The sequence below is a fragment of the Leuciscus leuciscus genome (assembly GCF_965113295.1).
Source record: "Leuciscus leuciscus genome assembly, chromosome: 13".
NCBI classification, from domain to species: Eukaryota; Metazoa; Chordata; class Actinopteri; order Cypriniformes; family Leuciscidae; genus Leuciscus; species Leuciscus leuciscus.
Window position 1 is genome coordinate 9,674,020 of NC_138737.1, and position 26,442 is coordinate 9,700,461.

The 26,442-nt window shown below is 38.5% G+C and overlaps 1 protein-coding gene across 2 annotated transcripts in view; it reads right to left on the reverse strand.

The window, feature by feature from the left end:
- faf1 (Fas (TNFRSF6) associated factor 1) overlaps nucleotides 1-26,442 on the reverse strand; it is a 68,573-nt gene that overhangs the window by 9,620 nt on the left and 32,511 nt on the right. For both annotated transcript variants that reach the window (XM_082188289.1, XM_082188288.1), the window contains exons 9-17: nucleotides 20,685-20,780; nucleotides 18,758-18,881; nucleotides 18,620-18,683; nucleotides 18,319-18,400; nucleotides 12,639-12,793; nucleotides 8,333-8,469; nucleotides 7,898-7,986; nucleotides 3,056-3,136; nucleotides 2,469-2,546 (exon numbers count right to left, since the gene is read on the reverse strand). In XM_082188289.1, the coding sequence (XP_082044415.1) occupies nucleotides 2,469-2,546; nucleotides 3,056-3,136; nucleotides 7,898-7,986; nucleotides 8,333-8,469; nucleotides 12,639-12,793; nucleotides 18,319-18,400; nucleotides 18,620-18,683; nucleotides 18,758-18,881; nucleotides 20,685-20,780 (906 nt within the window). The remainder of the gene's footprint in view (nucleotides 1-2,468; nucleotides 2,547-3,055; nucleotides 3,137-7,897; nucleotides 7,987-8,332; nucleotides 8,470-12,638; nucleotides 12,794-18,318; nucleotides 18,401-18,619; nucleotides 18,684-18,757; nucleotides 18,882-20,684; nucleotides 20,781-26,442) is intronic.

Genomic DNA, 26,442 nt, shown 5'->3' on the forward strand with positions numbered 1-26,442 from the left:
AAAAAAAAAAACGAGGGAAAGCGAGGGATGGGGAGGGAAACAGTGAGAAGTCGCATACACATTAAAAGAGAACGAGAGTGAAAGCAAGAGAGAGAGATGAGAGATGAGAGAATTGTGGCGTCTCTAGTGACACAGAGCACGACCTGCCGCTCCTCTGGGCTTTTCAACTCCAGCTTGTTGTTCCTGTTGTGACACTGGGCAGCATATGCTGTGACAAAACACGCAGGCTTTATTTACACACCATAATGCAATTATATTTCATCAAAGTGTACAACAGTAGCTCATTAGCAGCAGGTGGCTTGTGCGAGCGCGTGCCGGCCCTGCTCCCTTAGGTAGGGGCCGCGTGTAAAAAGCCCTCTGGGGGCCGAACGGCGTCTCTCCCCAGCCCTGCTGAGGATGTATGTGTGCACGTACGGATCTGTGTGTTTCCTGGTCCCTGTGCACAAAGGGCACTAAGGAGCATCCTTTTCACTGCGCTAAACAAACAGAGTGTGTGTGCATGTGTGTAGCACCTGACGGCAGAGAATAATGACATCACCACTCCCCCTCGGCCTTTCATGCGCTGTCTGGGTCACAAAAGAGTCCAAATCACAGAGCATTTCCCCTCTCTTCTTCTCTATACACTTCTGCTGATTGTTTCCCTCCAGTGGGCTCATTGTCGCCACGGACCCACCGAGGTGCTGTGGTTTGGGCGTGTGCGAGTGTGAGCGCGTGCTTGGATAGACTCCAGGTGGAGAGCATCTTACCGCCTTGTTTACACACACACACACACACAGTCGCAAAAATGACGCACAAAAAGAAATGGCACATCTGTACACATACACGAACATATGGTCAAACCGTAACAGCTGATGAGAATCGCATGAAATGAATGTACGCGGTTTAAATCTAATCTATCACTTCAATAGCAAGAGGTTAATTACGATTGTGTGTGAATCCAAACATCATCGAGATGTCATGAAACTTAACAGTTGACCTTTCACCCGTTTCACAGCCTGGAGATTCACATCCAAAGGCGTGACGTTTCACAGACGAGCATGGGAGGGGAAAAACCATAAATAACAGTCTTTTGGACTTCAGTGCAGGTGATTTTATCAGTATAAACGTGTGTGTGTGTGTGTGTGTGTGTGTACCAAGCTTCTTCTCCCCTTGGGTTCATTACAGACAGCAGGTGAACAACTTTAGGCCCTGCTCTCATTAAAACACAAGGCCGCTGCTGAGTTAACAGCTCTCTCTCTCTCTCACACACACACACACACACACACACACACACAGGGCTGAAAACAGACCTGACACAATTACTTCGCCTCCAGGACGTCTTTTTGTTTACCTCTCCACAATGTCTCATATTAAAAGCTTTGTTCATTAAATGCTATTGTAGGGTATCGTATGTTTGAAGGTCTATACTGTAGCCTACACACAACGTCCTGACATGAATGGTACCATGGCAATAGGAGATTGAACTAATTACATGCTTTTGTTGAAGCCTAAAAGTGACAAATTATCTCATATAGCAGTTTCACCTGAGCTGGTCCGGTTAGTATTTACTGCTGAATAAACAGACGATAATCTACAGACGCTGGTGTGCCAAGCTTTTTAACTAAGCAAATATCTTATTAAAAAGAGTGCGTGTTGAACTTCTAAGCACACTAAATGAACAGGTTCACTTCGACAGCACCATCTGTAATACATTTGAATGTTAATACAGTGGTATTGTATTCTGCTGATCAGCTGATAGGGAACAGGTATATTTGCTTACTCCTACATCTACAGGTGAGATTTAACTTTCCGTGACACTTTTTGAGGCTGTCTTTGTCAGCGTGTCAGTGCTTGGACGTGCACCTGTCGTTTTGTACAGCTCATATACAGGACAACAGCGCAAACACAGTACGGGGGCGGATCGCAAATATGTATGTGATTTGTGTAACAATGTAAACTGTGTGTTTGATAAGAGCGGTTATGACAGGACATGAAGCTTTATGACTGTCACTGCTATTTGTCGGCTTATGAGGCATGAAATCCTATTTAAGAGGCATGTTTGGAATATTCAGAAACATTAAATGTCAACGTGAGTGAAATTGGCAGGTTTCAATTTAAGCATTAAGCATCAGTGTCATTTTTGTGTTCATATTTTCTGCTTCACTGGATGAGAAAGATTTAAGACGTTTTCAAAAGCATTAACTGGAACTGATATGCAACGCAAAGAAATAGTAACACAATGCAGGAAATCAGTCATATATTGCAGTCAAACAAAGCTTCGCTGGGATCTATGTAGAAAATAACAAGGAAACTAGTACATTTCTGAGAATTCCAGATAGGAAAGAATCATGATTACATGGCTTGTGTCACGCCACTTTAAAGGTGAATTATTTAAGGTCATTCTCAGCTTTTCTTTGCATCATCCTTTGCACTTGTCATATAAACTGGGTTGTTGAAACCAAACTGGTGAAATTGGAAGCAAATCTCACCTCTCGTTCCTCCTCCTGCTCTTTTTTGATTCGCTCCTGACGAACTTGCTCCGCCTCTTCTCGCTCTTGAGCTTCTCTCTGTAAGAATGGCAACATTTAAAAATATATATATAATATCAAATTCACTAGCAACGTACCATACTAAAGTACCTCACATAAGAAATTCACAAAATCATTCAGCACTTTTTTATTTCACTATCATTCAAAAGTAAAATTAATAACTTTAATAAATAAATATATTAAGACTTAGGATGCAAAAACCTCTAAGTCTGTCTGACATTCTTCTTTTAAATTAGCATTTTTATGTTTTAAATGTCACTCTTATCAGTGACATTTTTGAAAATAAGGCATTCCTAATAACTGACTAATAAACTTTTCATTGCCATTAAAGTAAAATTACTGAACCAAAACAAAGGAGCCTGATAAAAATGCTAATTTAAAAGAAAAATGTCAGACAGACTTAGAGGTTTTTGCATCTGAAGTCTTCAAATATTTACAGCAAATAAATATTCACAGCAAAAACAATACAGTTTCTAGCACTTCATGTAATTAATAATAATAATAGAAAATGTTAAATCTTGCCAAACCTTTTTACGATCAGCCTCCAGAGACAAACGATAAGCTTCATCCTGTTCTCTCTTGACCAGTTCTCTGGCTTCACGTTCATCCTGAAAGAAAAGTACAAGTGGTTAAAACAATGTTTAATTTCTAAATATGAACATTAATATTAATATTTTATAAAGAGTAGATTATAAAAGTCTGAGACCACATATGTGAGATTAAGCTGGGATTAAGCCCTTTAAAAATGAATTTAAACTTGGAAATAAACAAATAAAAATGATTTTGCAACATTGAAGACATAGAATTAATAAGTTTAAAAAAAGAAAAGAAAAGTAAAGTAAAGCAAAAAAAAATACCAAGGTTAAAATTGAATAAATAGTTTTTTTTGTGGAGCAGTAGAATTTTGCACTATTGGAGGAAAGGGGCATTTTTGTAGTTGTCTCAGACTTTTGGCCCCCACTATATAGTCTATTATCTACATCCTTTACCAGATAGCCAATAAGAGCGTCTATACAGATAGCAGATAACAATCCCACTGGATCTTTGACGTATGAGATGGTTCCTCATCATTGTCAGCAGTAATGGCCACATACTGAATTCTATTGTATTGTCGGACACACTAACTGGGGACGACTGAAAGAGTATCTTATAGAATTGAATGTGTGGAGTTCCTCTACATACAATGGAAGGGCTCCTTTATTCTTGTGTGTGTGTGCGTTTGTGTGTGTATCCTGTTTGTTAAGACCCAGCTGCAGGTCTACCTGCTGAGGCTGACGACTGTGAATAACTACTGTTGCTTTTGTGCAGTCAGGCTCGTGCGATTGTCTGCGGCCGCTTTTAAGACTAAGGGTCTTTTCTCCTGGCTGGACTTTGTGTGGAAATGTGAAAGAGTTGTGACTACACAGAGCAGAGGAGAAGAAAAGGAAGGATAGAGGAGAGAAAGACGGGATGGAGCACAGAGGCTGATCAAAGGAGAGATACATCCTCAAATTCTATTCAGACGAGATGTAAAAGTGTGTGGAAACCATGTTGTGGTATAGGAAGAGTTTGTGGGCTGATGTGTGTGTGTGGGTCTCTATTTGTAATGTCGTAACACTGAAACAATTCAGGTGAATCGGGATTACAAACAACTGGATCTTTCATCTGAGGGCTGGAAATAAGAACAAATACACTGACTTTTCCGAACACACTGTGTGCTTTTGAAAAAATGCCTAATCTGTTGCTCGTAAAAGGCAAAACCTTTCAAAAGCACTTTCAAAAGCCACTGCTATAATAAAGCAATTAGTCATGAGAGGCTGCACTTTACACTGATTTTGCTATAGATAAGGAGTATTGTTAGATACAACAAGGCATGTCACTAAAAACCTCTTAATCATGGTTTAAAAAAAAGTAATGGCCTCTCATGGCTTACTGGACTGATGAAATTACAAAAACAGACTTATGAAAGATTGAGCTGTTAAATCAATGATTACTTTGAATAGTTATTTTTCCAGCAAGTAATACATTTCATTTCTCTAACTGAAACCTGCAAATAAAACAAAACATAACATTACATAACAAAAAACACACAAAACCCCCCCCCCCAAAACGAAGCAAAGCAAAGCAGAGCAAAACAAACAAATAAAAAAAGTGCCATGACTGGTCATCATGTAGGACAGACAAATTTACAGTCTCTTTTCGGAAAACAGACCAAAAATTTATAATTTATTACAATCATTTCTACGATGCCTCTAACTATCAACAGCGAGTAGTAAATTATAGTTCTTGTCTTTGATGCAAGCAAAAGGCTATTAAAAAAAAAACCATGGCATATCTATAGCAATAGCGACTTTTAATAGCACAATTAAAACACCACAAGTTGACCAATGTGCTTTACAAATGTCACACAGAACACAATCTAATGACAACTTTTTTTGAAGTTAATGGCCAAATTGTTCAAATTAATTAGTCCAATTTGATTATCTGTTTACTCCATTGCCATCCTTCTACATGAACACAGCAAAACATTCTTTTAATGCTGTCAAAATGAAAAAGAAAAAGTCTAAAATAAAATAAAATAAAATAAAACGGGGTGAGCAAAGAGTGAGAAGCTCTCTGCCATGTTTTTCTCTCTCTAGAACACTCTGCATACAGTGAAGTCAGTGCCGGGACCTGTCCTGGAGCTGATGGAGCAAGCGGATAACTACTTTACCCCTGACTGCACAACCCCAGGTCATGTCACTTACACACACAGAAGAATGCTGGTGTGATCTTGGTGGATGAGTGTGTGCTGTCTGAGTTTGTCTTTTGATCCAGACAGTGTATATAGGGGGTCCATCCAGAGGGACAGACACACAGGTCACCATGAGTAACCTGACTGTATGGGGCAGGGATGACACACACACTCAGGGACATTTCAGCTAAGAACTTTAAAGGGCAATCCTAGACTGCCTCAAATGGCAGGCTGTTAGTGGTGGCACAACAACAAATGCTTTCAAACAATCGCGCACATTTCTAAGGTGGCTCACTCATTTGTGTCCAAACACGAGGTTAACAAAGGGTTTGGATTCGATTATCACACCCATGATTTGAAATGCGCCATGATCAACAGCTGTTCATAGCTGCACTTAAATGAACACTGTCGATTTAAAACTACATGTTTCAATGCTACAGTACTTTGTCCATTCAAAGCCTTTCATAATCTGATTGAACTGGGCGATCTTTTCTTTTTAGTGTGAATCCAAACATTCAGCGGAACCAGTGAAGTCCAGTTCATGAACAAATGTCTCTTATGAAACAGTTCATTTTAGTGAATCAAGAATATTCAGTGCAACTAGTCCAATTCACTAACAAATGACTCTTATGAACTGGTTCTTTTTAGTAAATTAAAAACATTTACCGCAAACCAGTGAAATGACTTTTTATGAACCAGCTCTTTTTGTTGAATCAAAAACATTTAGTGCCACCAGTTTAGTCCAATTCACAAACAAATGACTTCTATGAACTGGTTCTTTTTGTTGATATTTATTTTATTGAATCAGAAATATGCAGTGCAACAAGTGTAGTCTGATTCACTCAAAATAAATTGAATTGAAACGGAAAAGAGAGCTGTTGAATCAAAATTTTAAATTAAAATGTGTACTGAAACCCAACCTTAGTATGTAAATAATTATTTACATTTGTTGGCTGAACTACTTCTTTAACTACTTTCTCCCCCAAATAATGTTTTTCAGTGAGCAGAAAATGAATGAAAATCTTGTCACTTCATCTCGCAAGCTAAAGGCCAAACTACAGAGTGAAAATATCTCCTTTGCATTTCCTCTGGCACCGTCAATAACCCTGAATCCCTGGTTGTGTCCATTCACATCACATTTTCTTCACAGCCAAAAATATTACAGCCTTTAATTGCCACGAGGAGCAAACCGTCAAGGAGCTTCCAGCAGAAATCCATCAACGTGTCAGAGTTATTCAAGCGGTCTGACTGAGGGAAGCAGAAATTTCACAGCCTAATGGATCTAATGGAACAGATACAAATCGAAAATAACGTTTTTAACGGAACTTACTCACTGAGCCGAGAAAACGGCCTAATAGCAGGAGGAGATTGAATGAAACACCTCGAGTCTGGCAGAAGTGTTCTCACACTGAGACAATGGCAAGGTCTACGACACTTATGACATAGCATCAATATTTTCTGTTTCTTTTTGCAATTGATAATCATTTAAAGCATGTCACGCAGGGGTGTGAACAGAACAGGAGAATGCTGGGACGAGGCAAGAAATGTCATGACTTATCAAATCACTTAAATCAATGTGCCTCAGGGGGACAGTAACCTGTGTTTGCTGTCTGAATATTTCCCACCAAACCACAGACACAAACATTTAACACACACAGGTGTGGATAGATGACTAATTTGCTCAACTCACAGCAAGTATGGACAGATCTGTCATGAGAATGTGGCTTGTAACAAAAACATTAATAATTAGTGTTTTTAATTAGTTAGGAACTTAATGTCCTCTTGAAATTTGCAATAAGGCATACAGAGATCAACTATTAAGAATAACCTCTAAGTCTCAGATATGCCAATGTTATTCATGCTAAAAACGGTATATAACAGCATATTATTACGTTTTCAATTCATTTGAACAGATGGACACATTTTGTTTCAGCTCTTTATAAATACGTTTGTTTGCAGACCTAGCACTGATTTAAACAATCACATACCGCATGCAGACATGCCACACTGAGCTTGCATCCTGCCAGCTTTGTGTCGACTTCATAAGCACAGGCCCCCGCAAGCTTACATTACACAGCCAGCGAATTGTGCTTTTGCTTCCACAGTTTGTCTGAAACCCAGACAAACACACAGACGCAGGCGGAGTGTCTATTCTTACCCCTGTGTGGCAGGGCGATTTGTATGAGTCAGACAATGAGTGGTCATTTGTCCCAACATGCCCCTTTTTGTGGCCTAAAAATATGACCTAATCTGCCTGATAAAAAAAGCACCTCTTTGTGCTCATCAGTGTCTGGTGTAGTGCACTACAAGTAACGTGCATCGCATAATTGGATTACTTTTTGAAAGTACCAAGTTTATATTTTCACTGAGTTTGTCACAGTGAATCATTGGATTGATTACTCCATGAAGGATACATGAAGTGATGCCTTAGAATTTGTTTAAACAAAGCATCTAAGGAAGCAACATAATTAAGTTGTCTACTTTTGCATTTGAAGTGTGCCAATGATGCCGTAACCAACTTCATATGAAGGGAACTCATTGGTCATTAGGGTTTGAAATTGAGCAAAAAAATACATCTCTACACAAAAAAGTAACCATGAAATGCAATATAATATGTGGTGCATATCTGTCTGGTGGGTGCCTGGTGTTGTCTCACCTCATCTTTGATGTCTTCTTGTTGCTGTGCAGTGAAGATCTCCATGGCTCCCATGAGTCTCATCATAAGTTCATCCACTGTCGTGTTGCCTTCATCATACAAACAGAAAATAAACAATAATCAGATTGGGTGGAGTCATTTCATTTAGCATTTTTATACTTGTACTGTTCATATTAAAATGTAAAAACTTGATTACTATTGAATATTACGAATGCATTAATGCTAAAAAGAAATACAATCTCAAATTATGAATCCATCCATCCATCCATCCCCATCTATCTATAATATCCATCCATCCATTAGTGGTCTCAGACTTTTTGGTAACACTAAGTACATTAAAATAATCAGAACTGTTGTGCAATTTTGATCTGGTAGGCCTTGCGCAAGATCTGCTACCAACAGTACAGTTTTATTAGAAGTTAATTTATATTTTACCTTGAATGACATTTAAAACTTCATTTGATGTCCGTTTTCCCATGACAATTAGGAGTAATGGGAACTGGTCAGTCTTGTACATCCGGATGGTCTGTGCAACAACACTGCCAAAGTGCCTTGTACACATCGTGAGTAGTCTAGAAAGAGAGAGAGAAAGAGAGAGTCAGTAATTTGAGTGGACAGTGGACAGACAGCCAGTGGAACTCCACTGAACAATCACTGAGCTTAATAAGAGTACACAGCTCATTATATTAACAGACTTTAAAACCAATTCTGTTCTCCGCTCGGAGGATGGTTCTTCTCCAAACAATCCCCTGGTTTAAATTAGTATTCGGCTCCTGCCACGCCGAATTTGATAGGGCAGAGAGGATTTCTTATTCCATTACAAAGACAGAACTTTAAATTAACGTTTCGCTGAAGGAAAAGGGTAGCAGGCAGACTCAGAGTGCTCGCAGTAAATGTCATAATATTAATGAATTGCTATAGAGCAAATGCAAATATAGATTAGCTTCTCTCTTCTTTTAATAACATCAGCTTTAATAACTGGAAAGTAAAATAGAGGAGAGATTGAACACACTATAGTGAGGGGCCATGGCCAAAGTGGAAAAGAGAAATTGGAGATTTTTTTTCCCCACATCAATTTTCACCCTATTATCAGAGAACTATTAAAAAAAGTTGGTTCAGGAGATGAGCGAGCACTTTATGGACTCTAGATATTTTCAGACCAGCATACTGCCTATAATTTCTGAAATAAAATGTAGTGTATATCATTTCCATGGAATACTGTATTCCCAATTAAAAGCACTCTATCTGACCTTCCAATGCGATGAATAAAGCAGAGGTCATTTCAACCGTTATCTCATTCTTGACTTATTTGATACATTTCTAGAGTTAGTCAAGTTAAAATATTTTTCACACAACATGGGTATTTTGCACTAATGCAAAATGTGGCATACTACAGTTTCATACTCCCTACATTTCACATATCATTAAAAAAATAGTAGGCAGTATACAATACATACTGCACAGTAGCAGAAAGCATTAAGCTGGCATTATATTCTGAAGACAATCAAGGGAGGGGGAAAAAAGTTCCCTTGAAACATAGTTGTGTTTACCAATGTCTCAAAGTTCTTTTAGGGTGTGTTCACACTTGGCAGGTTTGATTAGTTTAAAACAAACCCTGATGCGATCGCTCTGTTAGTGCGGTTCATTTGAATAAGTATGAATGCGAGAATGCTGTCATCTGAACCCTGGTGCGCACCACCTAAAAAGGTGGGTCTTGGTCCGCTTCCAAAAGAACTCTCTGGTGCGGTCCTGACTGACCTATATCTTTATATAAATATTTTGATATTAAAATTATATTCATACAAAACATGAGTTTCTGCATCACTTATGTTTTAAATACTTTTTTTAAAAATGTTTGTGCCAAAACACCCCTGACTTATTTTAGCTGGCCTGTCACATGAGTATGAGAAGCGACAATGGCAGAAAGGAAATGTAGTTTAGTGTGGTGAACATTATTTTGAAAAATCACATAACTATTTAAGAAATAATACAATTGTAACAAAAAGTATTGGTATTGTATCAAATTAAAAAAGTTTGGTATTGCCCATCCCTAAAACTTAACACGAACCATATAATGCTCTAATTAATAAACTTAGGGTAACCTACAAAAAAACAGAGTGCCAACTAACAACATGAGAATACTGTATGTGTATATGAGTATGTCAGGGTATAAGGATGTGGGATTGTGTGTGTGTGCGTTTCTGTTGGCATTATGAATAGCCAACTAACAGGACAACAGGCCAGCTATCTTCAGTGTAACTTGTAGTGCAGTATTACAGATGATTCCGTAGAACCGCTTCACTGACAAAAAAATTAAACCTCATACAAATAACACTTGTGTTTTCAGAGGTCCCATCAGGCATTACAGTTGGCAGTTCATTGTCACATCAGTGATGCGTAAAAAAAATCTTGAAGAATGTTAAGACTTTTCAAAGGACCTCGGGGGAGTTATTTTTGATTTTCTAGTTAGTAACACCAGGTGTTTCAAGCATCTCGTCAAGGACGGCTTCATAATTGGAGTGACAAGCTCTCGTCTCCTTCTCATCCCTTGCTCACGTCACACTCTTGAGTGTGTGAACCGTAATATTTCCCCATGGCTTGAACTGAGAGGCGTGGCACAGTATCAGACCATCTGCTGGGGCCACAGGGCGTGCACTGCTCTTTCCCTGAGAAAACAGTTTCTTGATCAAAATGATCATGATACTAAAACTATGCGAAGACACAATTGCACGGCAACAACAGAAAAGAATGAAAAGAATTTTCCTGGTGTTTCTAAATACTTCTGATGGCACATCATATGAAAACAATTTCTTTACATCGTCTTCACTCAAAGTCTACCAGATTTTTTTTTACATTTCATCATCGACAAGGCAAAACTTTGATAGTCTGATTGATTAGAAAGGGAATAGCACACTCGTCCGACAAGTCACATGATTTTGAGGTATTATTTATGTCTGTAGCATAACAGGAAAAGTTACCCACCAAAATTGTATACTTTGTATTAGGGACACTCTAACAGTATGTATTAGCAATAGTCAAAAACATAGCATTGTTGACAGTGAGAAACATAGTTCAGCAGTGCTTTGGGTGACCGAGTTTGACTCCCGGTTAGTGGCTCTTTCCAGCTCCAACTCCTGTCCGGCTTCCTGTCTCTTCTCAGTTGTGCTCTTAAATAAAGGCAAAAAGCCCCAAAACACTCAAAAAAAAGAATAATTAATAGTAACAATAACACTTTAAATACTATTATCTAAGGGTGTAAATCTTTGGTTTTGTTCATTTATATTGATCTTTAAACACTCCCCTCAATGTATCTTAGGAAGAACGACAAACATTCTTCATTTTCATATCTTCATATTGAATTCTGTTTGTCAAATAAAAAAGACAAACATTCTTCATTTGCATATCTTCATATAGAAACTTGAAAGGAAACATATAGGGTACCTCTAAAAAAGTTTTAAAATATAAATATTGTCAGAATGAATAGCAACTTCTTTGATTTTCACCACTGTGAATAAATAAGCAATATGATTCGGCAGGATATAATGGATTTAAAAAAACCCAGAATGGATCGTATCTGCTAGAATGCACCATCAAATTGTGACCTGTAGCTTTCTCTTACTTATACCAGCAACAAAAAGCACCTGTAGCACCTGTGGGTGCTAATTACATTCACTCTAATTACATTTGGGCTCTGGATTAATGCACAATTATGCTGAGAGTCTATGTGATCGTGTCAGCGCTTAGCGATTCACAGGCTTCATTCACAGAGTTAGCATTGAAAAACACTGCCAGTCACCATCCACATTCAGTTAGGCCTGGCTCTGGAGCGTGAGAATACGGTGTGGTGTGTATGTGTGTATGAGTATGTCAGGGTATAAGGATGTGGGATTTTGTGTGTGTGTGTGTGTCTCTCTGTTGGCATTATGAATAGCCCCAGATGTTGCCCGCCTTTAATCTGTGGTAGAAAGGCTCAGCTGGGGCAAAAAGCAGAAAGGGAGGGAGAGGGGTATAGAGGCCGGGCCGGACTGAAGGAGCCCCTGCAGAAGCAGGTCACTGGCTGGTCTTTCTCTCTCTGTCCGCTCCAGAGGGAGGCCTTTAGGGTGAAGCCTACTGGAAGGAAAAGTAGAGGCCTGCTCAGAAGCAAAGCCTGCTGGGACCAATCAAGAATCCATCTGCTGCCTGACCAGCTTCTCCTTCTTTCTCTCTGTTCATTTCCTTTTTTGGCCTTCCATCTTCATTTTGCTCGCTTCGTTTGCACATGAAGCAATCGGGGAAACATCTTCGCACAGTTTACTGAAAGTCTTGGAAACAAGCACTTTTGAAACAGGGCAGGATAGTTTTTTTCCCCTCGATCTTAATACTATATTAGGTGTATGTTTCTCTTGTCTCTGAGGGCCAATTGACCAAAACTAAAACGTAAAACCCTCGTCACCTCCGTAACAGGCGTCCTGAAATGAAGACATTCTGAGGAGTGTGCTCTATGATGGCTGTGTGTCTAACTGACCCTTTAGTGGGGCAGATTAGTGCAGATTGCCCTACCGGGGCCTCAGTGAGCAAACACGACATCTTTTGTTAAAGCATTCTATGAGGAGAGAGTCAGGAGAGGAGAGAGGGGGAAGGGAGGAATGCCTCTCATTAAGAGATCATCCATTTTGAGTGTGAAAATGCTTCCGATCCACACCATTCTGTAAGGTTTGACTGCCATTGTAAGTGCATGCGATGAGAGCAATGAAAGTGCTACCTGGCTTTATTAGCTTCCTTAGAAACGTCCCAGGCCCATGTGATGAAGTTCTGGCTGAGATATGACACTATGGAGTCCGCACACATCATCTGAGAGCAAAACACGTTACTGAGGACACTCTCGTCGTTGTGGAGGTAGATGGCCAGCAGTTTTCTCTGAACAACAGAAACACACATATTCAAACAGTTAGAGATAGGTAGAAAGATTATAGTTCTAGATTCTTAATGACTGTGGTTCCTTAACAATTCTATTAATAATTATTGAGTACTTAGGAAGAAGAAATATTTGGAAATCAGAAAAGTGATTCATATTGTATTTGCTGCCAACAGCAGTTTATATCTAAACAGATCAAACAAATCAAAACAAATTTTATAAAATTATTTCAAAAAGGTTCTTACAAAGACTTTTAAATTTGGCACAGAAGTATATAATAATATAATTAACAAAATATAGAATATTATATATACAAATATTTTAATGTTTTAAAATAATATAAATATGAATGTATTCAGTTAAACTGGTGTATACCCTTCAGAATATGCAAAAAATAATAATTTTAACAAAATAAGAGGGATGTATGTAAACTTTTGACCACATTATACTTGTATTTATTCATAATCTTTAGCTGGACACGACAAAATGTAGTATGAGATTCAATATTGGTGCACTGCAATAGCTGACTAGCAGTGCAGGAAACACTGTCAGAGTATTTTAGCTTGGTTATCAATTCACATCAGCAGAAGAATGCACACTCGAGAACTGTTAACAGATACAAAGGTTTAAAATCTCATTTTCTCAATCCTTCAAATAGTTGCAAAGAATTTAAAGGAAGACATTCACCCAGCATGAAAACTGAAGCCTCAATGGTCATTTCACTATCTATGAAGCCAGAACCCATCTAATCCTGGCTCACTGATCCACCCTTATTTCATGATTCACCATCAGGCTTTCTGAGAGCTTTAAGGCCACTAATGCTTCACCAGGGTGAAACGAGCAGAAGACGACAGTGAGTGCCCTCCCTGCAATCCCTGAGCAAAGCAAACACCCAAACCAAATCAAACTGATGCAGGATAAATCAAACTTTCTCTGAAAAACGAACAAATCGCTTTATTTGTTTTGCATCAAATGCCAGTGCCCTCCTTCCATCGTCGCAGGTTAGCACAGAAAGGCGCCGCTGATGTCGAAGCACATCCAAATCCACAGATATTTACACCGTCAGATGTATGGCGCTTGTTCGTATAACCCAACAACTAATTTAAAAAAAACATGCAACCACCACAAACATGAAAGGTTTTGCCAGACAAGGCAGGGGAATAAAATCCACCGAATTACAGAACAACTCTGAACATTTCCTACAGCTCTGACCCCCGACAGTTCGTCGAATGCAGCAGGAGGGATTTCTCGACAGCCTGACGGAGGAAAAACAGAAAGCAAAGTGGGGAGAGAAGCAAAGTAGGGCGACAACGGAGGAGAGAAAGTTGGGCTCTATGGAGGTGTGTATGGATGGAGGACTGAAGGAGCGCTGCTGTGTTTGCACAGTGATTAAAGCTCTCGAATGAGCCGCATGGCCCCTGGCGGGAGAGAGCTCAGGCCTCTTTCACCGGTCCAATTCAAGGCCATGAAAAGATTAAACACTCACGCTGGGTAGACAAGCAAATGGGACCTGGAGAGATTTTACCCATCAAAAACTGAAAGGGGGGGTGGATGAAAACGAGACATGAACTTTTTCCACTCCTCTCTTGCAGTCCGTCCTAAAACCGACATGGCTGTTTCAGGACTAACTGAGCGTATTCACTCCAAGCTGCGAAAACGTTTTGACCTTTTGAGGCCTCTAAGATTTCATTGAAGAGGTGGGGAGAAGCTACTCTCGCTAATAACAGTCTTTGGTCAGCTCCCTCATTCCACGCCCCTCCATTACCCACAGTCCCTCCTCTCTACTTTCATCCCATTGTTTTCTCTTCCTTTCTTTCCCTTTGTTTTGTGGGGCTTTTCTTAGCCTGCAGAAATTAGCGCTCAGTCCAAATTACTGGGTCTGTTCTGGGGAAGAAACTGACCCAAAAGCTCTTTCTGTCACCTCAACTCGTCCCCCACCTGCTCGGGACAAGAATCCCTGAAATGGCGAAGAGGAAAGGGAGAGGAACATGGGAGAAGAGGACAGAGAGGGAGGTGGGTAGAGGGAAAGAGAAAGCTGATCTGTCATGTGAGTGGGACAACACTAGCTTTCACACAGTTGTCAGAAAGTGAGGAATTCCCAGGCTAACTTTGGACATGTGAGTCAGTGTTGTAGCAGAACACAAAGACAAAGTGTGTTTACCTGCTAATTGAAGGCCTATTCACATCAAGCATTGATGACTTTTTGGCACGTAAAACAGATTACAGGATTTTAAAACGAAACAATGCATGTCTTTGTACTCCTTTACATGAATCTAAACAATAATAGTCATTATTCAGATATTAAGCCAATTTTTTTAAATAGATATCGAAATTTGGAGGACAACAGAAATATTATATGCAAAAATGTCTTTACTTTGTGTCATTTAATTGCATCAAACTTGATGCGAACAAGACTAAATTCACCTAGTCAAGGGCTCAAGACATGCTAACCACATTAAGCAAAGCGTTTGAAAAAGCATAAAACTGTTCTAACACAATTACATTGCAACTTTAATAAACAGCTATCAAAAGGTGATTTGGACCAATGAGATTTCACTGTGGGTGGAGTTACCAGTTTAACACCGCCGAAATAGAAATAAAGCAAGCAAAATGTCCTGATGTTAGCATCAAGTTATCTTAGGATGTAGGAAGCAGCTGGTTTTGTCTAATTATATGTACAGACTGAATTAATATGATTTTGGGAGTTTTCACGAAACACATTCTGTTGGTGGCTTCACCTGCACGTCTGTGAGAGTTACACTAGTTTGAGTTACCTTCCATTGTGAAAGGATGTTTTTAATTACAGGCGATGTGTATGTGCTGGAGGGGGAGAGATGGAGAAAATGATCATCCTCTTTTGGCTGTAGGAAAGCAAACAATGGGAAATGAGGAGTTCATATTACTGCTCTCTCTGACCTGTAGCGGAGTGCTTTAACAGATGGCATTTACAATACTATGAGAGATTCTCCCACAAAAACTGAACAATAATCTAGTAATAATAATAATCTCGTTGCATAATTAGAGTTTAACTTTAGGAGCTGCCTTGTATATGCAATACAACTCTTAAAGGGCCAGTCAAGTCATTCATTTCTCATCCTCATGTCATTCCAAACCCATATGACTTTTCTTTCTTCCAGTGAACAAAAAAGTTACAAAATATTTAGATTTTTTTCTCTCTCATGTTCATAATGCAGTTTACTTCATTTTAAAAAGGATGCAAAAGCATCATAAAAGTATCATAAAGGTGGTTCTTTCAACTCATGGATTATATTCTAAGTCTTCTGATAGTTTTGAGATGAACAGAATGAAATTGAATTTCTTTTTATATATTAAATTATAATAGTAATTTTAATATTCCCCTCCAGTGAGCAAGTGAACCATTAGGATTAGATCATTGATCACTGAATTGTCAGAAAAGATTTGATTCACAAGAAAAATTCCTTTATGAATGGGACATTGTTACTTCTCTCAAAGATTTGCCATTGAGAGATATGTCGGTATTGTATGGCTTAGAATATAATATCTAAATCGCATGGACTATTTTGTGATACTTTTCTGGTTGCTTTTGGGTCCTTTTTAAAGCTTGAAAGCTTCAGTGCTCATTCAATTGAATGGAAAAGAGTGAGCACTGCATAAAAAAACCTCTTTTGTGTTCAGTGGAATAAAAAGTCAAACAGGTTTAGAACAAAAAAGTAAAATGAGTAAAATGACTATTTTCATTTTTGCATGAACTACTCCTTTAAAAGACCTAAACGTTGATGCTCATTAAGCAACATGTGAAACACCATCAATGTTGTGTTAAAAGGTAAAAAGAACTACTAACACATCAGTAAATTATTTCGATCAATGTTTAAAGACAACAGTCAATTTTCCTCAGTTCCCCTGTTAGCATAGCAGCATCAACAAGGTGAAGGGTGTCAGAAAACATCTCTTTTATTGCAGGCCGAAAAATCACTTCGTCACGGAGGCCCCGCCATAAAGCTCATGCATGAAAACCCATGAAGGGCGCAGAGGAGCTATGAATTTTGATGGGCATCTTTGTGCGGGTGGCAGAGGAGGGTTAGCGTGATTAGCTGGATGTTAAGGGGATTTGTGATGAGGGGATTTATGTGTGCTGATGGGTGGCCTGACTCAAGAGTCTTCCGCTGATCCTCCGGATGAACTCCAGGGCCCCCGGCATTTTCATTAAGGACGGATTGGGAGCATCTCCCACTCCAGAAACACTTCATCACATGTAGTGTTTTACTTAGTGATTAGCCTCTCAGGGCTATGAGACAGGGGCACAAGTGCCCTCAGAAAAATCCATCCCACACATGCACACGTGAACATGAAACGTTCACAGCCGTGGCTAAACAACGTTCACTTAACGAGAAGTCCAGCTGACTGAAGAGCTCAACCAATGGCAGGAGTAGTGGGATTATCTAGTTTGAGATAGCATTTGAGAAACAAATTCTTTTTGTATCTTTGCAATTCTTAATGGTGTTAGTGGGGAGAAATTTCATCATCTTTAACTAATACCACAAATTAGTGCACTAAAAAAAAAAGATATATCATTTGGGACTTTGCAGGCCTGGAACAACATTCCCAGTAGACCTCTCCCCCCATTTTTAGAAAATCTCCCACACTTTTGGGGAGGTAAAAAAGTACTTTTAATGACGCATGCCTTAAATGTGTCCCATTAAATCTTCCCTTAATATAAATCCTCTGGCTGAAACCCAAAAGGAAACTGCAACTGCAAATAACATACTAGAGAAGCGCACATGGATAATGTATGACCCGTGAAGAAAAACACTGACTGTCTGCATGAGAGGAACACAGCAGGTCATCTCTTCTTCTTACGTTAGTTTGTTTTTACTGACACACTGAACTGTCTCCTCAGGGGAGAGCGGCGGCCATATTGTGCCTGTGCTGAGGAGAGGAGGAGATCAGCTGGGCTGCAGGCAAGAAGCCATTCCAGCCCGCTCCTCATGCTCAAAACCCCCTGAACATCTTGCTGCATCCTCCCAGTCTAATAAGACTGTAATCCACACAAGCTGTCAGTTGATACAAGCCTCCTTATGAGGACACAGCGGGAAAACCAGCACAAAGCTGTTCTAAATAAAGCTTCAGCTGTTCAAATGGGAAACGGAAATTTGATGGGGATTTATCATGACGGGGGGCCAGTTATGCCAATCAAACCTTTAGCGTTTGCTTATACCTGTGAGTATGACACTCAGAAGAAAGGCTGGAGACGTGACCTGGTAGCGCATGCGTTTATACATGGGTGACATAGGTTTCTGGAATCTGGCTCAGGTCATTTCCTGATCTCACCTCCTACTGTTTTCCCTATCATTTCCAGTTCCACCTCCGACTGTCAATTCAATTCAATTCAATTCAATTCAAAAATAAATAATAATTTATAATTTAATCAAATAAAATAAAAATAAATTATTTAATAAAAAAATACACTTAATAAAATGTATTAAAAATCATGATAGAAATTATGCATTTATTGATAGGTACATTTTGGAGTTCTGTATATACTCACATCTCTGGCTTTGCCGTAAAAGGCCTCTTGAGATGCTGCTTCCAAGGTGCCGATGTAGAACACAGGATGGCAATCGCCATATCTACAAAACACACAGAGCAAACCTCAGTGTGCTGATTCTGAGTAAATACCAAATATCAGAATAGCTATTTTAAAACATTAAAGCACTTCTTCAAAACAAGCAGTGCAGGAAAAATGTGTACACAAGACATCACACACTGAACTACAAAGAAACGCAGCATATGTTTGGTTTTCTTTTGTGAAATTGGATTACAAATGTTACTTTGTCCAGAGATCTCACCTTCTAGAAAATTCAGCAGTAAAGTGCAGTAAGGCATCACCCTCATTTTCACTGTTCTCTGGCACTGAGGGAAGATGAAGGAATACATCAAAATAGATCCTTATGGTCAGCCTCAAATGAAATGACACTATAACTTACTCATCGGAGACTTTCGACAAGTCGAGCTTCCCATGCCAAAGATCTCGGATTCATCTACACCAAATTCAGGTGCATCCTCGAAATCATCCCCCTCACTGTCACTGACCATGTGGACATCTGTGCACTGTAACACACACATGTTGGGTTTTCATGTTTTATGGGGATTTTCTAAAGACATAATGATTTTTATACAGTGCTGTATATTCTGTCCCCTAACCCTAGCCCTAAACCTACCCATCACATAAAACTTTCTGCATTTTTACATTTTTAAAAGACATCACTTAGTATGATTTATAAGCTGTTTTCCTCATGGGGACCAAACAATTTCCCCACAAGGACAAGGATTTCGGAAATTGCTATGTTTGTAACGTAGGGTTTACCTGAACCACAAACACACAAAGGCAATTTGTTAAGAAACACTTAATACGCCAAAAACTAGAGATGCACAATATATCTGTGACCGTACCAATAAATGATAACAGGAAAAGGTCTAATACTAAAGGTAGTTTGACAAGAGACTAAAACTAAGAAATCAAAAGGAGAAGCAGTGCTTTAAAGGTTAACATGAGGTCAGACTAAAATTTTTTAAATGACAACAAGTAATTTGCGTTCTTCATAGAGTGGTCTCTTAGGCTGTCCCTAAAAAATGGGTTTTCTCTATAGATGACAGGGCTTTTGCTTTTCATGCTCCAAAATTTTACAATTCTCTTCCATCTGACATTAGGGAAATACCTGGGTATTTTTAAATTCAGTCTAAAACCTTTTTATTTTAGGATGGCTTTTAATTAACTTTATTGTTGCTTTTGTGTGTTTATTATGGATGTTTTTAATTTGCAGTTGTTGTTTTTCTTCACTGCGCTTTGAGAAAGCTACTTTTAAAGGCGCTATATAAAACAAAGTTTTTATTATTATTATTATTAAAAATAATAATAATAATAATAATAAGTGTTTATAGGTATTTCTAAAATAAATACCTAAAAACATTGAGGGAATTAGAGTGTGAGAAATATATAAATATTTATTATTATTATCATTAATTATATATATATATAATTAATGTTATATATACATATATATTATATATACATATATATTCATATATATATATACATATATATTCATATATATATATGAATATTACATTACAGAGTTATGAATAAACGCATTTAAAAAGTAAAAATGCCTTTTGAGATTTGTTTTTATGCAAGGTTACAAAATTACTCAAATCTTTTTTACTGTACATCAAAATGTTAATTTAATCCTAATTTCTAATCCTAATTTCACTTAATGTGAAAGGCATGCGTGTTTAAAATCAGGCGAAATGGAAAAGATATATAATGTTGGCAATAAGAAAAACAAGCAGCAGCAATTTAAAAAATGTATATCAGTACTCACTCAATTAGAACTCCATAAAAAGAGCATAATAATAATAATAATAATTCATAAAATAATTCCCATTTTAATTCCACATTGGGGACCAAACCTAGTATGAATAGTACAGAGAATGTAATAGTTGCAAATCTGTTGAAAGGTTGCCATCAGACTTGAAATGCAGGGGCAAGTCTGGCTGCAGTGTTACGCCTGGCAACTCGACAGCGATCACTGTGCCCACTACATGTTACTTCATCAATTCAGAACAGGACTTCATTTCTATTCCAACAACGAATCTCTCATTAAAGATAAAATCCATTTTGGCTGAGCGGAGCGGTCTAATTAAAAATCCCACAAAACATTAGAATGGCCAAAAGTGGCACCACATGCTGGCTTTCAATATGTTGAAAACTAAAAACAAAAACAGCAGTAATGAAATGTATAAATGTAAATATAAATGATGAGAGAAACATAATGGTCCTTATATACAAGTGAAAGACATTAGGTCTGACTGTTTGTGCATTGTAGTGCTGTTGTAGTGTCTGTTGTGCTTTACCTCGTCTGTCTGGTCCACCGTGAGCGCAGAGGAAGATCTTCTGCACACAGTCAGGTGGTGGCAGGGGAAACTGATTCCACTGACGGCCAGAGTCATCTGCACAATCACAAAACAGCTTTATTAGACATTTTAAAGCAGTGGATCTCAATCTGAATCTCAATTTTGACTTCAAGGCCCCTCTATTGTCCACAACAATATTTGAATATTGATATATATTTGTTATAACAATAACTCAATACTAGAAATATCTTCTTTTTTTGTTGTTTTAGCTTATCTTATCCCCCTGGTTGAGAAACACCATTTTATAGTGTTGTTTTTACAACCTTTTTAAATATATATATTATTTGTAGGACAGGACATAGTAAGACAAAATATAAGAGGACAACACCATTTTCTACGTATGTTGAAAGAAACACTGCATTGTTCATGAAGAGACCACTGCTTGAAATTACATGAAGTCGTCATTGCTAACTTTTATAAAGTTCATTTTGGGATTGGAACATCATAAGGATATGCCAATGATGACAGAATTTTTGGGTGAACTATTCCTTTAAGACGTCTTTTCCCAGTAAAGTTTGCACAGACTGATATTCATCAACGCAGGGTTTCTCTGGTTCGGGATAGAGGTTCTGTATGCTTGGCACTCTAAAGAGCATCCCATGCAGCATGCGGTGAGCTACTGGTGAAGGCCTGAGTACCTCATTAACTCTCAGGCTAGAGTGGAAATGTCAGCAGCACTCCACACTACAGGGACTCATTACAGACCAGCCCCATACACACACACACACACACCTCCCTGGAACGACAGCATAGAGCTCTATTCTCTCGATTCTTACCTGACATTCCCAATTACACACTATAATCACTGTCTGTTTTTACATATTAATTTCAGATACCTAAATGACCATAGAGCTCTGAACACTTTGATGTGCTTTTAAGAGATTTTTTGTTTTGATTTGAGGAATACTTATCACAAGAATTTCTACTTTCTACTTAAACAGTTATCAACTCTTCAATTTCTGATATACAGATGAATGACTTGATTAAGTGGGATTCTAAAGAAATGGCACCCAACAACACCATTACACCACTGTGTTCGCCGGTAAAGTAAATTACTTAAAGTATTGTTATCATGAATTACTCAACTTTTTAAACAACAGCTGACAATTCTTAAAAAAAAACATGTTGCAATTTAAGCTAAAAAACAGTTAAAGCCCAAAATAAAGATAAAAATGTATTTATGACTATTTAGATGGCAAAATAACTTTAAAAAAAGAATTTTCATAATAACCACAATTATTATAATAATAATAATTGGACATTTAAACAAAAATTATCAGCTGTAAAATATGACAATATCTCTGATCTGTAATTTTACTCAATACAAACTAGTGCTGCTTGATCAGGCATCAGTTACAAAGCTATGACTTTAATTTAAACAACAAAAAATCATTAAAAAAATAGCTGCCATGGCCTAGCCATTGCAACATACACATTTAAAATAATGGCGGCACATCATTTACTGATTTTTTCTTTTTTGAAACAATTTCTACAAAAAGAAATGAACAAATTGAAGACATACCAAAACTGATGTCACGTCTTGGTATTGATTAACAGACATAACAGATTAGGTTTAAAGAAGCTTTGGTTTAAGCACCATAATATCATAATGCAACCCAGAGAGGATTTCAGAGTGTCAAGTACTTTAACAGGGCACTAACTCCCCCAAAACACACAAACACACAACACACTTTCTCTCTTTTTGTGATGGCCCACACAGAGAGAAGAATCACAGATAGTGTTTCTCTTCTACAAGGACTAATTAAAGACAGACTGCCTGTACAGGGAGACAATGTACATTACTGTTGGGTAACACAATCAAGAAAACGGTCCAAAAATAGGACATGTTCTTTTTGCAGGAGTATCAGCATATCAAAGGCCAGAGAAAATGTAGAACTCATTTCAGAAGAAATCACAGGGAAGAGTGGGGTAAATTGAAGGTGCATGCAAAGTCATAATTTATTATTCCATAACTGTTTTCACCATCTGTCTGACCTAAAATACTGTACCTTTAATACATCTATATGTAAATTACCAATGTTATGCAAACCTTCGTGTACCAGTACACTGTTGATCATCAGGTTGGTCAAGATGCCTAATACTGAATGGATGTTGATATCTAAACATGGACAGTTAATTTAAAAGGATAGCTCACCTCACACAAAAATCTAAATTCTGTCACCATTTATCTGTTGTTTTAAACCTGTATGACTTCTATGGAACAGAAAAAAAAAAGTTATTTTGAAAGTCATTGAGGTAAAAACAACCCTGGATAACACCCCAATAACTCATTGATTAGACAAAAAAAACATATCTATACAGTATAAAGTCATAATGTTTTTGGAAATACATGACGTGAACTAATTATGACCGTTTTTATTTCTGGGCGAACTATCCCTTTAATGTGCTCATCATGACTATGATGATATCAGAAATAATGTGTTTTTCGAAATTTCTTCTCATAAATGGCCAGGGCTGTAAACGCTACAGTACATCAATGGTAAATGACCCCTTTATCTCAAAACAAACAATGTAAATCCTGCTTTACATGATATATCCCATTTATCACTTGAAGAACGATAGAATTAGGGCACTTAAAGTCTCAGGTAAGTGGTAAAACATCAGTGTTCTGACCCCATCGCCTAACGGTATGAGTATGCCTGGTTGCATATGTGTGTGCATGTCAGAGCCGCAGGCTACAGGGGAGAGGTCACCCCCTCATCTTTCCACACCTCCCTCTCCACCGCCAAACAAAGAACTAAATCCTCCTCTTTTGGACCCCTTTCATTAACACTTGCATTAAAGCCCCTAGCACTGAGCACCATGCAAAAGAGGAATTCCATTTCTCCTTCTCTGTTCTGCTCTCGTCTAAGAAGAATTCTCCTTCCCTGTCTACCATCAACTAAACATATTTCTCTTTTTCTTCTCGTCTTGGTTGTTTTCAGCTATTTGTTGTCGTTCTCCATCTTTCAGGCTGTGAAGGAGATAATTACTGCTGACAGCTGCTCTAGTCGTCCGAGAGCCCCAAGCTGCACCTTGTGCCTGCCTTCTTTGAAAGTTGAGGACAAGAGAGCTACAGAGCGCGAAAAAAGCAAGAGTGTGGAGTCCAGAAAAGAAAAGAAAAATAAGAAGCCCCACCCTAAACACCTGTTGGACCCTTTCAGGTTAGGGTTTGAAGAGGTGTCAGTCTTGATTAAGATCTAGGGTCAAATACAGTGTTCAAAAAGCCCAGTGAACCTTTCAGAACTAAGCCCTTCGAGAAAAAAAAAAAGTGTGAATAGGCTAGGCGATGTTTTTCACCTGTGTAAGGTGTAATCTGTAACTGCTACGATTTGCCAGATGTCAGTGGCAGAACACAGCAAATGCATCTTATAATAATTTAATTACATAATTATATAGTTCCAGAATCTATAATTCTATAACTAATAGCTCCAGAGAGTCAAGAAAATGCCTCCCAAAAAAACCTTATTAATATAAATGTTTATTTATAGTTTCAAAACTTTGTTTCCAAATTCTACCTCCAATGCAAATTGAAGAACTGATCTGACAGGGAAAAGTGTTTACTACAACAGATCAAACACTACAGATCCATTTCCTCTGCATACGACAGAACACGACTACCTGCTGTTAAATACAACACCGGGATAGTCAGCAGGGTGTTGATCTAAACATGTAAAGCATGATTTATGTCAGACGGCCCCAGTGAGGGACAGGGAGTGTAGATTGACGGTTGTTGAAGACAGAGTTGGCGGTTCTGAAGACAGATGATTAGCAATATAAGAGTGTATATGCCTCTCCTCGGAAGAACTTCACCTGCAGACAGCAATCTCTCAAGGGGCTCTGTACGGGCTTAGAGCTGAGCCTCGTCGCTACGGCAACCAACGGGCCCAATAAGCCGCCTCCACAGGTCTGTGACGCTGAAAGCCCATAACAGCCGTGGGCCACGGAGACCCTCAGAGAGCAGCAGCAGTAATACATTAGCAAACATCAAGAAACACTGGATAAATGTCAGCAATTAAGGGGGAAAAGACTCTAATAAGGACGTTCCAGAAGTTGTCAATCATTCCCATAGGTGCTGCACAAGGTTGGCAGTGAAATATGAAAAGAGCTCAAAAGAGTTTTGGCTCAGGATGTGTGTGTGAGAGAGAGAACTGAGCGGTGGGAAATGGACCAATTAGAAGCCTAAATTAAGAGAACAAATAAAATAAATGAGAACATGAGCTACTATTATTACTAATAGCAGCAGCAAAAGGAACAGTGCACAGCCGATTAATCCTGAATCAATTAAAAAAACAAAACATTCTGATTACTTCCATGGCATTCCATTAAAAGGCATGGAATAAAACAAGTCAATAATAAAACAAAGTGATGAACTGGCATTATTTACTTTGCAGACAGAAAATAAACCTTCAGAAATCTCCAGAATATTACACTAGGAAACAACAAAAAATGTGCTCACATAGTACAGCCAAAGTTTGGGCAGAAAACATACCAAAGTTTGGGCGGTTAATGCCAAACACAGCCTGCAAACAGCAGTCCTCCAGTGGCCTGCCATATGAAGAAGCCTGTGTCAGCCCCTCAAACACACCACACACATCCAGACTACACCCACTCAAACAAACAAGGGCTAAAACATGACTATGGTAAACAGCCTCCTTTGAATTTACAGACACTGCATAGGGACGTCAAGACAACCGCTAAGATCCACCCACAGATTCAAAGGCATAAGAAGGTACGCTGATTTTTACATTGTAATCCCTTTCTCCCGAGAGACAAATTTGCAATGCTAATTGTAAATCCAGTTAAAATGGCTGCACTGTTTAAATGTTAACTGGTTAAACAGTTTCACTGCATAAATGGATCAAAATTAAATCATATTTTGTTCATCTGACTCCCTGACAGTAATACAAAACATGTATACAGAAGATGCACTGAGAGCCATCTGAAACAGATAAATATATTAAGCTCAATCCATTTCGACAGTACAAGCAAAAAAGAAAAAAGAAAAACTCTGTCGCTGGCTCCTTCAAAACCAATATGCTTAAAAACTCAGTCGGTGAAATGTAAACTGACTACCGATTAGTTTTCTATTTTTCTCCCTTATGAGGTGGAACAGAGTGCAGAGAGACTCGCTGTATATGAGCAAGCGAAGGGTAATGAAAGCACAGAAGAGCAGGCATTGACTCAGACTGCTGGTAAATGTATTTCTAAGCCTGGGCTGTCATGTTTATTGGTACAAATCCCGGGAGATGAGGGAAGGTTAATGAGATACGCGCAAAAAAATGGCCTGCCTGCCATGCAAGAGCTTTGCATCTAATGCACAGCTAGCCGTTTCAATAAGGGCAGGGGACCATTATTAAGACTGCCGTTTTAATAATATGTCCCTCCCTATAAGCCAAGAGGAGTTGAGGTGGAAAGCTGGTCCGTGGCCAAGTGCACGACGACCACACATAACCAATCACTTCTAGGGCATTAACAGTTTAATGTGCCTTAAAGAGTATTCATGAGCAGTGCCCTCTTTATCAAAAAACAAGTTTGTGGGTTGAGGTCTTCAGTGAGTGCACTTCAACCCTGAAGTGGCCCGACTCAAGTGGGCAGTCTGTGGTGAGAGGGTGTAATTCAGTGACCTTGTGTCTGTTGTGCTTTTCGCTAAAGGACGAAACGATCTCTCCAACCGCCCTTTTAACAATATGAGCTA